The 11357-nt window shown below is 43.7% G+C and overlaps 1 protein-coding gene across 2 annotated transcripts; it reads right to left on the bottom strand.

Annotated features, from left to right (window-relative positions):
* Positions 1–7053: 7053 nt before the first annotated feature.
* Positions 7054–10987, bottom strand: LOC125463820 (myeloid-associated differentiation marker-like protein 2). Of its 2 annotated transcripts, XM_048555568.1 has the most exons (2): positions 10743–10987; positions 7054–10100 (listed from the first exon to the last, which is right to left on the bottom strand). In XM_048555568.1, exons 1-2 carry the CDS (start codon positions 10746–10748, stop codon positions 9270–9272), a joined length of 837 nt encoding a protein of 278 aa, XP_048411525.1. In that variant the 5' UTR covers positions 10749–10987; the 3' UTR covers positions 7054–9269. The 2 variants fall into 2 exon arrangements, with proteins under 2 accessions (XP_048411525.1, XP_048411524.1); XM_048555567.1 differs by lacking the exon at positions 10743–10987 and having other exon boundaries at positions 7054–10190.
* Between the last annotated feature and the right edge of the window lie 370 nt (positions 10988–11357).

Here is an 11357-nt window from a genome sequence, read left to right as displayed (position 1 = left end):
CCTGGGATAAAGTTACATTGAGCCCCGCAATGTGAGTCCACATTGCATCATTTCCACAGCGCTTTCTCCTCTCTGTGGACGTACCTATCTTACTGGCATGGCGTTGCACCAAAAGCGCCACTTGCCAAACAAGGCACTAGCAGGGACGGTGGCTTGTCTTTTACTGGCGAGCGATTTGAGCACAAATACCATGGCTGCTGACCCGTCTCAGTAGCTCAGGACATGCTGCACTGTCGGAGTCACTGCCTTTCAGATGAAACACGAAGCATGTTTTCTTTCATTTATCCACAGGATGAGGGCACCACTGGCTGGGCCTCACCCTATTTATGCTCATGTGCCCCAGTGGGTAGATAAGAGAAGGGTCTAGGCCCGAAACGTCAGTCTTCCTGCTACTCTGATGCTGCTTGGCCTGCTGTGTTCATCCAGCTCTACACCTTCTAATCTCAGATTCTCCAGCATCTGCAGTTCCTGCTGTCTCTGAATCACATTGCTGTTGTTCTGGAGTCACACACAGTCCAGATATGGCAGTCTCCTTCCCTAAGGGACTCAAATAACTCCATAGAGGCTAGCATCACCAAGTCACCCTTTATTTACATGTGGAGAGTCCTAGACACTGACCATAGGTGTCAGAGTAAACAGAATCTCTGACACTCTTGTTGAAACCTGTCAATCAGATTGGACCAGATTGAACTCATATTCACCTTGTTACAATCTCTACAGCAAGTTTGATGAACCTGATGGGCATTCCCCCTCCAACAATCAATAATGGATTTGTTAGCCTCTGAATTTCAGATTATTATTGAATTCAAATTCCAACACTTGCCACAGTGGGATTTGAATCTGGTTTCCTTGTACATTACGGATGCTGCCAGATCTGCAGTGTCTCTCCAGCAGTCCAAGAACAGCCACGATTGGATTAATGTGAGGTTCTACGGATTTCTGCAGTCTTTCTCCATTTAAATAATATTCAGCTCCTCTATTCTTCCTACCAAAGTGCATAACCTCACATTTTATTCTGGTGATTATGGTGCTGTAACTTTGGGCAGAGAACTGAAGAAGAAGGATTCATTTTAACCTGTTCACCTTTTGATTCTGAAGAAGCATCACACCAGACTCAAAATATCAACTCTGTTCCTATCTCCACAGATATGGCCAGGCCAGCTGAGTTTCTTTTGCATTTTGTGTTTGTGTATTTTCATTATGGCTTTGCTTATACATGCAAATTCTATAAGGATGATATTATTGTTCAAGCTTGGAGGGAAATTATGAATAAAAAATGTGGGGGGTTTAAACTTGTCTATTTAAGTTACAGCCTAGCAAAACTGGGAATGTTCTTCTTGGAGCAGAGGAGATTGACATCTTGTTTCCAATTGTAAATTGCACCAATTAATTTAATCATGAAAAACTGCTTCTAGGTGGCAGAGGAGGAGATACATTTATAACAAATGGCAAAAAAAAATCCAGAGAGACAATAATAAGCTAAAATCTAAAAATACTGCAGAAACTAGAAATCTGAAGTAAAAACAGAAGGTGTTGGAGAAACTCAGCAGGTCTGGCAGCATCTTTGGCGAGAGGACAGAGTTAACATTTTGAGTCCATAACTATTTATCAGAACTGAAGACAGCTGGGAAATGGTGGTAGCTCATGCTGATGATGGGGAATGGGTGGGGGAAGGTGTTATTTGCATAGGTGGAGCCCAGAAAAAGAGAAAAAAGACTAACGATTGTTGATATTAAGCGGTGAGAGAGATGAATGCTCTATCAGTACTAACAGGAAGTGTGAATAGTTGAACATGGGTTGACTGTGCTGGGAGCAACCCATGAGTAGCAAACATGGAGGGAAGTTTCATTCTCTGGAATTGTTAAACTTAATACTTAGACCTGAATGTTGTAAGATACCTAAGCAAAAGATGAGGTGTTGTTCCTCCAGCTTGTGTTTCGACAAAACACTGCAGCAGGTCCAAGACAGAAATGTTGGCTGGTGTTTTACAGTGGCAGGTATTGGAAAACTTGGGAACATTTTACAGACAGTATAGGTGTTCTGCAAAGCAGTCACCCACTCTGCGCTTCATTTTCCCAGTGTAGAGCAGATCACATTGTGTTCAGTGAATACAAACTAGATTGCGTGAAGTATAGGTAAATCGCTGCTTCACCTGCAAGGTATGTCTGGGGCCTTGGATAGTGACGAGGGAGCAAGTAAATGGGCAGTCGTTTCACCTGGTGGAAACAGATTCAATAATAAATTTTAATGAGAATTGGATACATGTACATACTTGAAAGGAGAAATTTACAGGGCTATACAGAAAGAATGGAGGAATAGAATCAAAATAAAACAAAGCACTGTTTGATGCTGGAAATCTGAAACAAAAACAGGGAGTACTAGAGAATCATTGAGGATCTGGATGCACCTGTGGAGAGAGAAACAGTTATCATTTTGATATGTGACCTTTGATTTGTCAAAATGGAGGAATAGAACTATGTTGTTAATGCTTCAAAGATGATGATGATGGACATTGTTTATGATATTCTATGGCATACACTCAGTCCTCTTTATCCATGTGCTCATGAGGCCAGCCCCAGACTCACATTTTTTTTCTTTCCCTATTGTCTTTGATAATCTAATTAGGCGGCCCTTCATGGTACACAGCAGCGGTATTCCAGGATTTTTTAATTCTCTGCAGGACGTCCATGCCCCCAACCCTCACAGATAATGCGGACTGGGTGTATAGATAAATATCCTGCACTAAGTTCACTACTTGCCACTCACAAACTGGTGACAAACAGGCAATTGAAGAATCCGGATCACATTAAATCCTACCTCTTTAAGCAAGCTTTCATTCAAGTGACCCAAATCATTAGAGTTAACATTTCGGGTCTGGTGACCCTTCCGTTCTGAGAAAGGATCACCGGATCAAAAACGTTAACTCTGTTTTTTCCTTCACAGATGCTGCCAGACCTGCTGACCTTTTCCAGCAACTTCTGTTTTTGTTCCTGATTTACAGCATCCACAGTTCTTTCCATTTTTATTGACCCCCAATAATTACATTGGTTAGTGTCACATTTTGTTTGAAAATGCTTCCCTGACATCTCAGGACATTTTGCGCCATCAAAAATGCTTAATAAACACAGGTTGTTGTTGTAACCATGCCTTCCGATTGCAAACTATTCTAATCTCACCTAATATACAAAAATCCATTGAGTGATTTGTTGCGCATCTCTGAAACACAGCAGTATATATATAGATGAAGATACAGGTGAGACACTTAGAGCTCTATAAAACACAACTAATTTATTAAGTAATTAAACAAATAATACACACTTTTAACTGTAGGAGGTTTCTTAATCACTCTCTTTCACTACCTTGATTTCTGTGACTAAACCCAAATGTTATTACCCAGGAGAGTTAGCAGCTGGCCAGGCTGAAACTCTGCTTGACATCTTCACCGTGCCTCCTCCTGACATAGGGTACTTATTGCAACATTAACCTTTAAAGTTATGCTGAACAAAAGGATTTCTTCAGGGTCTTTATACATAGGCCTCTGTACCAAGTATGAGCCTTATTTGAAATTATCTGTGCACACGACCAATCCAGAATGTTTTGGCCAAATGCATGCTTTATTTGGACTAATGCATGCACAGGAGAAAACCAAAATATTTTGTCCAAATGTATGCCTTGTCCAGTACAGCCTGCAGTTTCTGATTTTCTGCAGTTCAAAATCTTATCAGACCTGACTGACTTAGCATAATTCCATTCATTTAATAGCCCATTGTTAAGTCTATTATCAGGACCTATTATCTTCAGCCTTATCGAACAGATTTATAACAATATAATACGTAATATCATGTAAGTTGTAAGTGTACAGTTTACCTTTGGAAATCTCTGATATTTGCCTTGGCTCACTTCCATGATGACATGCATAGTAAAGTTCCTATAGTTCTTCTGGACCATAGGGTTACTCTTTCATTAGGGAAAGAGAAAATTGGTGGTGGTTTTAACCTAAGGACCATGCCTCAGGTGAGAGAAGAGATTAAGAAAGCGAGACCTTCATGGTAACCTCAGCCTGTGAGAGAACCTCAGCTGTTGGCATCATTCTGCATCAAGTAGCAGGCATCCAAGCTAATCAACTCCTAACATGGATAGAGGTGAGTCTTGGAAAGATGTCATGTGGATTGTGAAGGTAGGTAATCGGCACCTGTAGGGAGGATATTGATGAAAGGGAGAAATGGAAGCAAAAGTGGACAGCAAGAATGGAAAATATCGTCCAGGTGTAAGATTTGTTTTGTTGGGGGGTCTCAGCCAGAATACTGCATGCAATTCTGGTCTCCCTGCTGTAGATGTTGTGAAGCTTGAAAGGGTTCAGAAAAGATTGATAAGGATGTGACAAAAATATAGATTGTTGGAAAAGCTCAGCAGGCCTGGCAGCACCTGTGAAGAGAAATTAGAGTTAACATTTGAGATCCAGTGACCCTTCCTTACCGGACCTGAAACACTAACTCTGATTTCGCTTTACAGATGCTGCCAGACCGGCTGAGCTTTTCCAGTAATCTCTATTTATGTTTCTGATTTACAGCATCCACAGTTCTGTCGGTTTTAACAAGGATGTTGCCAGGCTAGGAGGGTCTGAGCTACAGGGAGAGGCTGAATAGGCTGGGGCTATTTTCCCAGGAGCATTGGAGATTGAGTGGTGTCCTTATAGAAGTTTATAAAATCATGAGGGGCATGGATAGGGTGAATAGACATGATCTTTTCCGTGGGGGAGGAGAGCCCAAAACTAGAGGGTATAAGTTTAAGGTGAGAGGGGAACGATTTAAAAAGGGAGCTAAGGGGAAACTTTTTCATGCAGAGGGTGGTGTGTGTATGGACTGAATTGTCAGAGGAAGTAGTGGAGGCTGGTATAATTACACCATTTGAAATACATCTGGATGGGTATAAGAATAGGAAGGGTTTACAGGGATATGGGTCAAATGCTCACAAATGGGAGTAGATTTGCTTAGGATATGTGATAGACATGGATGAGTTGGACCAAAGCTCTGTTTCCATGCTGTACAGCTCTATGGCTATGACTGTAAATTCACTACAAACAGGAATATAGTTCCATGTTCTACTTGATGCAGTTAGTTATTTTGATTTTGAAATATAAATTTGTGAACATAAAATCCATCCAAGATGTCAGCACAATAAATCTAGACTTACACATCAGTGCAGTACTAAAAGTACTGCATTATCAAATGGTGGTGCAGTGTTTTAGAACACACAATTGAGCAAAACTATGTCTACTACGGAGAAAGTTTGTGACACAGTTGTAGTATCTATGGAAAATAAAATTTGAAAACTGTTAGGATAATGGGAGGCTGGCAAAGACTGTTTCAAACAAGTAATCACACATTAAGCAAGATGTGACAAGGAAGGGAGATTGAACAAGGGACAAAGCTAATAAATCAGTTCAGCCCACAGCAGTTATGGGGCACACAGACAAGCATGGATAAACATGTAATAGATAAAGTAGAGTAATTGTGTGAGCATTCATGCTGGCATGTGTAGGATAATGTGATGTGTGACAAGATAAATACTAACATAAGGTAGGGGTCACTTTAAGGTTGGAAAACCATTGTGGTGGAACTAGCAGTAGAAACATATTTATAATAGAATAAGTTAGAGATAAGTCAGACGTAGAAGAAACCATTGTGGCAAGATAAGAAATGAATAGTCATTATATCATGAATTAAGAAGTAGAGGAAAAAAACCATAGTGGCGGGAGTGGAAAGATAAGACAGGCTGACTTCATTGGTTTGAGATAAGATAACTCGGACTGTCGCAGCTGGGCACGCTGATAAGCTGAGCGAGAGACTGAGAGACTGATAATGAAATGGTATAAGAGGTGTAAGTCAAAGAGGCTCGGGGGCACTCCAGGAAAATACTTCTGGATTGTCACGGCTTTTATTTGCAAATAAAACATCATCTTCTTGAGGAACTCTCTGCGTCTCCGAGTGATTTTCTACTACATATCCAGATCTTCAGGTCAGAACTTCCAGAGCCAAAATCCATCTCAGGACATGATGACCATGGAAGGTGCACCATATCAAAAATAAATCTGTAAATCTTTCCTCTGGCAAGCAGCAAAAGTGGGACAATTTCCTGATCAGCTAAAGAAGTGGTAACTGCAGTGCATCAGTTAGAAGACTCAGCAAACAGGTTCTTACCATGAGAAAATGTCAGCCTTGTACCAAGGGACTACCACACATACATCATAAAGATAGATAGTAGATCCCATGGCATTTTCTCAAAGTAATGGCAGACATGTCCCATAGCGTCCCAGTCAAGATTTAACAATCAAAAATCAAAATCTGACTTCTATTTGTGGAACCTTACTGTGTAAAAATTGTGTGCCACACTTGCAGGTGTAGTTACAGAGATTACAGGTCAGAGACCTGTTGGCTTTGATACACTTGGGTCATCCTAAGAAGGTGATAAGGCAAGTGATTTCCTTCTTAGGCAACTAGTGTATCACATTTCAGTAGTGTACAACAGAAATAAGAGGAAACTGCAAAATAAACGAAAAAAAACTTCAGCTTGTTTGATTGCTTTAAAAATTTTCTGTTTCTGGGTTTCAAAGATTGATTGTGCCTGCTTTGAATGGAGTTTCTGTTCTGGCATGGCAAAGGTCATAGCCCCAGAGGTCAGCTCTCTCTCACGACAGTGTGCAATGATTAGTGGTGAATTTAAGCTGGGGGTCAGCACACCTCAGGTGAGGTGCAAAGTCAAGATTTTTATGGCGACCTCAGCCAGTGCAGGAACTGAACCCATGCTGTTGGCATCATTCTGCCTCACACTCCAGCCATCTGAGCTGACCAACCTTCCTTCGACCATACACACCCAAAATAATGACTCTTCTGTCCTCCACACAGAGTTATTGTTGGATCTGTCCTGCTTTACTTTCAATGCAACAGGATAAATCAGGCTTTCCCTGTCTCTGACAAATTGATGTAAAGTATCAGATACAAACATGAGGAAATACTTAGCTTTTATTTTTGTTATACAGTACATTGTCAAAAAACATTATATTTATGCTCGAGGATAAATTAATTTCAATTGCAATGTTTAATCTCCTAAATGACATTCGACAATCTGTACTGTTAATTGTTATTGAGTGAGACTCTGTTGCAATATTATGATATAAGCTATGCTACTTGTTATTTCAAATAGATACTTTGATCCTAGTTTAGCTTCCAAGGCACTCAATCTGTATGTGTTTATACATTTAAATGCAGAAGCCTCATTCTGCCCAAAAAATGACCCCGTAAGCTTTTAACATTTGGTTTCTGGTCACACAGTACAGAATGCTTCAGCAGATGCTTTATTCAGGCCTAGTTGGACATGCATTTCAGTTTCATTCTCCCAATGGCACTAGTAAAATGTGCTGATTCCACTGAAATAAAACAAAGAACGTCCCTTTATCACTCCTCTTGCTGAAATTCAAACTGATCAAAAACAAGAGACTTACATTTTCCATCTTTCCCAAAGAACATTTACAGCATTGAAACATTGGCCTTAAATCCTGAGATATATATACAAAGCAGCATTGTGAAGCAGAACAGCCAGAGATTTAAGTTCATGAGGTAACTCAAGCTACTTTTGTACACAATTAGCTGCTGCTAGTGATTTGGCTTTTTGTTCAATGTAGAACTCTGAAGTGAGAAATAAGCTCTTGCTTGCAAGAATGCTATGTTTTATCTGGTATACAGGCATATCCATACACACTTCAAAGTTACTCCAGTAAGTATTTTGCAACATTCTACAGATAAAAAGGAAGACAAAGATAAATGATATACCTGTAACGTCAGAATTTAGAACATTTTCACTGCTTCACTTTAAATAACTGCAAACAATTGGAGGCAACGTGTGAAACAGATTTAGAGGACACTTGCAAAGGGGGCAACAAAGCAGTGACAGTTCAAATTGCCTCCCTTTATGCTACAAGGTGTCACAACCTGAATTTAATATTAATGTCGTTATTTTAGACAGACCACAAATCTGCTATCATAATTAAAGGTATCGCTACAGTCTAATAGGGGCAAATATATTTAAGCAGAAGGGTTAATTTCTAAGGGATAGAAATGAAAGGCAGAGAAATAAGGCTAAGCTTGTATAGAACCTAGATCAAAGCCAAGGTGGAGTACTGCAAACAATTCTGGTCTCCATGATTATATAAAAAAAAGACACCGATGCATTGCAAGAATGACCATACAACTGAGAGTTTATACCCATTAGGAAACATTGAATAAATAAGGCATTTTTTAACAAAGAAAGAAGATGGAGGGTAATCTGATAGATGTCTTCAAAATTGTGAAAGAGTCTGGTAGGGTAGTTGTAATGGTATAGTGAATGGTTGCAGTTTGGTTGAGGGAGTTAGTAGTGGTTGCGTTAGTGTGGGAAGGAATCAAAGTTGTGACACACAGACAGTAATAAACCAATGGAAGAGATTCGGGAGAAAGTTCTTTATCCAGGCAGTGTTGGGAATGTGCAATCTGATACGTCAGCATGTGGTTGATGAGAATGACACAGCACTCAAGGGGGAGCTGAATAAACAAGGGTCGGGGGGGGGGGAGAGAGTGTACAAACAGAGGGGCATGTCGTTTTGGGTGATAAGAAACAATTAGCTGGCTGGGACTTCCGACAGGCGGTACGGGGCAACGCTCACTTCTTTAGCTTTACGTCCATGGTATAGATCATGTCACCGTGTCTGTGTGCAATAGATAATAGAAACAAAACTGAAGGAACGTTTGCTTTGTTGTCCTGCCCCTCGTCATACCAAAATATAAACCCTATGTGATAAATACAAAGGCTGTCACAAACAAAAACAGAAATAGCTGGAAAAGTTCAGCAGGTCCGTTAGCTTCTGTGGAGAGAAATCCATAGTTAATGTTTCGGGTCGAGTGACCCTTCCTCAGAATGCTGTCACGAGTTTGGCACTCTCTATAATAACACGGTACCTACTGTCCAGCACACATCCTGATATCACGGAGGGACAATGTTTTCAAGTGACCACCTAACAGTGAATTCGATTAGTGTTTGAACTTTCAGACATCGCGACCTGGGTGATGCAATTTCCCATCTTTGAGCATTTGCAACGTCAAATCCCAGTGTTTGTTCTTCTTGATCCGTGCAGAACTGCTTTAAGTTAAAAGTTCTTTTCGTGAGTGAATTTTAATTTTAAATTGCAATAAAATAATGAGGATTTTCTGTGCGCCCACGGGGAGAGGGGCGTTTCTTCAAGGCTCTGGGATGTAGCGGAGTCTCTGGGAGTAAATCAGGTCGGCCAGGTAGAGGATGAGGTTGATGAAGGTGAAGATGGTGATGATGAGCTGGCTGTCCCAGGGGCAATCCCCCAGAGAGCAGGAAGGCGGCCTCTCCACCGAGCCGTACTTGCTGTCGAAGCAGAAGATGGGCCAGACCACGGCAGCGCTGAGGTACAAGAGGGTGGCCAGGAAGGTGTACAGGACCACCAGCCTGTCGAAGGGGCACCTGAGGGCCCCGGTCCGGCCGGAAACATTGAAGCCGATGACCAGGGAGGTGAGGATGAAGCAGACGGAGTAGACCCCCACACACCACTGGGTGGCCGGGTAGCGGCTGTACTCGCTGCCGTTCGCCAAGGCCCCGAAGATAATGCAGGCCACGTACGCCTGGACCACCTTGAGGAGCCCCGGGGTGGTGGCCATGTAGGCGCCGATGTGACCCGGCTTGGCCCGGCTCAGCTGCACCTCCACCCCGTAGGCGATGCAAGTGAGCCCCGAGAAGACGCTGGCCGAGATCCTGAAGTCCCTGGACTCGCAACTGTGGCCCCCGCAGTCGAGCTGCACGAAGTAGACCGGGTAGACCACGGAGGCGGTGAGCTCCATCAGAACGGCCAGCATCGCGAACGAGATGGTGAAGTTCTCCCAGGACAGCCTCACGCAACTCTGCAACCGGGCCAGCTCGAACGAGACGATCAGGCCGCTCAGCGTTAGGCACCAGGCCCAGGCGAACATGCAGAAGTGGCCGTACGCCGCTCCGTAACCCCCATCGTGGGCCACCAGGCTCAGGGTGACACAGCCGAACAGGATCTGCAGCGAGCGGAGCACGCCCAGGGGAGACAGCAGGGCCGAGCAGTTCAGGTACGGACCTTGTGTCTCCATCAGCCGCGCAGTTTTCACCTCTCAACGCCCCCCCCCCCCCACACACGCCACAGCACCTCTCACCCCCCCACACGCCACAGCACCTCTCACCCCCCCACACGCCACAGCACCTCTCACCCCCCCTCACACCACAGCACCTCTCACCCCCCCACACACCACAGCACCTCTCACCCCCCCCTCACACCACAGCACCTCTCAACACCCCCCCCCACACAACACAGCACCTCTCAACCCCCCTCACACCACAGCACCTCTCACCCCCCCACACACCACAGCACCTCTCACCCCCCCCTCACACCACAGCACCTCTCAACGCCCCCCCCACACACCACAGCACCTCTCAACGCCCCCCCCCCACACCACCTCCTACCCCCACTGCCTTTTACTGCCCCAGCACCTATTACCCCCACCCACCAGATACTGCCACACTCACTCTTACCCCCTCCCCCGGCCTATTACTCCCAGCATCTTTAACTGGCACCAGTTTGCACACTGCACCTTCTAACCCACCAGCGTTTACCCTCAGTACTTATGACTGCCACCAACCCTTTTGTCTCTAACATCGATTACCCTCATCAGCTCCTACTGCCAGCAGGCTTTCCCGCCCGCAGTTATTACCCTCGCCAGCAACTCTTTCCTCCCCAGCTTCAGCCGCAGCTCTCCTCTTGGACACCCAAGTGTCTGAGCGGAATGAGAATGCAGCTAATTTTGGAAGCTGGTGATACTGCCGCTTGACCATGCCGCTATTAATAGAGCTGTCAGCTAGTGAATGAGGGCAGTCCACACGCAACAGAGATCCTGCAGCCCTTGGTACATCAGTGCATTCCCTCCCTCGCCGTTTTAATCCCACCCGCACTTTCTGCTGAAGCTGAGATTGACGCAACACGTTTTTTGTTCATTTCAAAGTAATTTCATTTCACGGCGCTGGAGATCTAAAATAAAAATTAGAAAGTGCTAGCGAAACTCAGCAGGTCTGGCAGCGTCTCTGGAAAGACAGTTAACGGTCTAATCCCCGTTGAAACCTAAAGGACTGCGAATGCCATAAATCAGGAACAAAAACAAAAATTGCTGAAAAAGCTCAGCAGGTCTGGCAACATCTACGGGGGAAAAAAGTTAACGTTTCAAGTCCGGTGACCTTTCCTCACAGCAATATAGTTATTTAGTTGATTAATTGTATACAGGTGG

Source organism: Stegostoma tigrinum, chromosome 22 (assembly GCF_030684315.1).
Source record: "Stegostoma tigrinum isolate sSteTig4 chromosome 22, sSteTig4.hap1, whole genome shotgun sequence".
NCBI classification, from domain to species: domain Eukaryota; kingdom Metazoa; phylum Chordata; class Chondrichthyes; order Orectolobiformes; family Stegostomatidae; genus Stegostoma; species Stegostoma tigrinum.
Note: the sequence above shows the minus strand (reverse complement) of the source record. Positions and strands in the feature narration are given on the sequence as shown.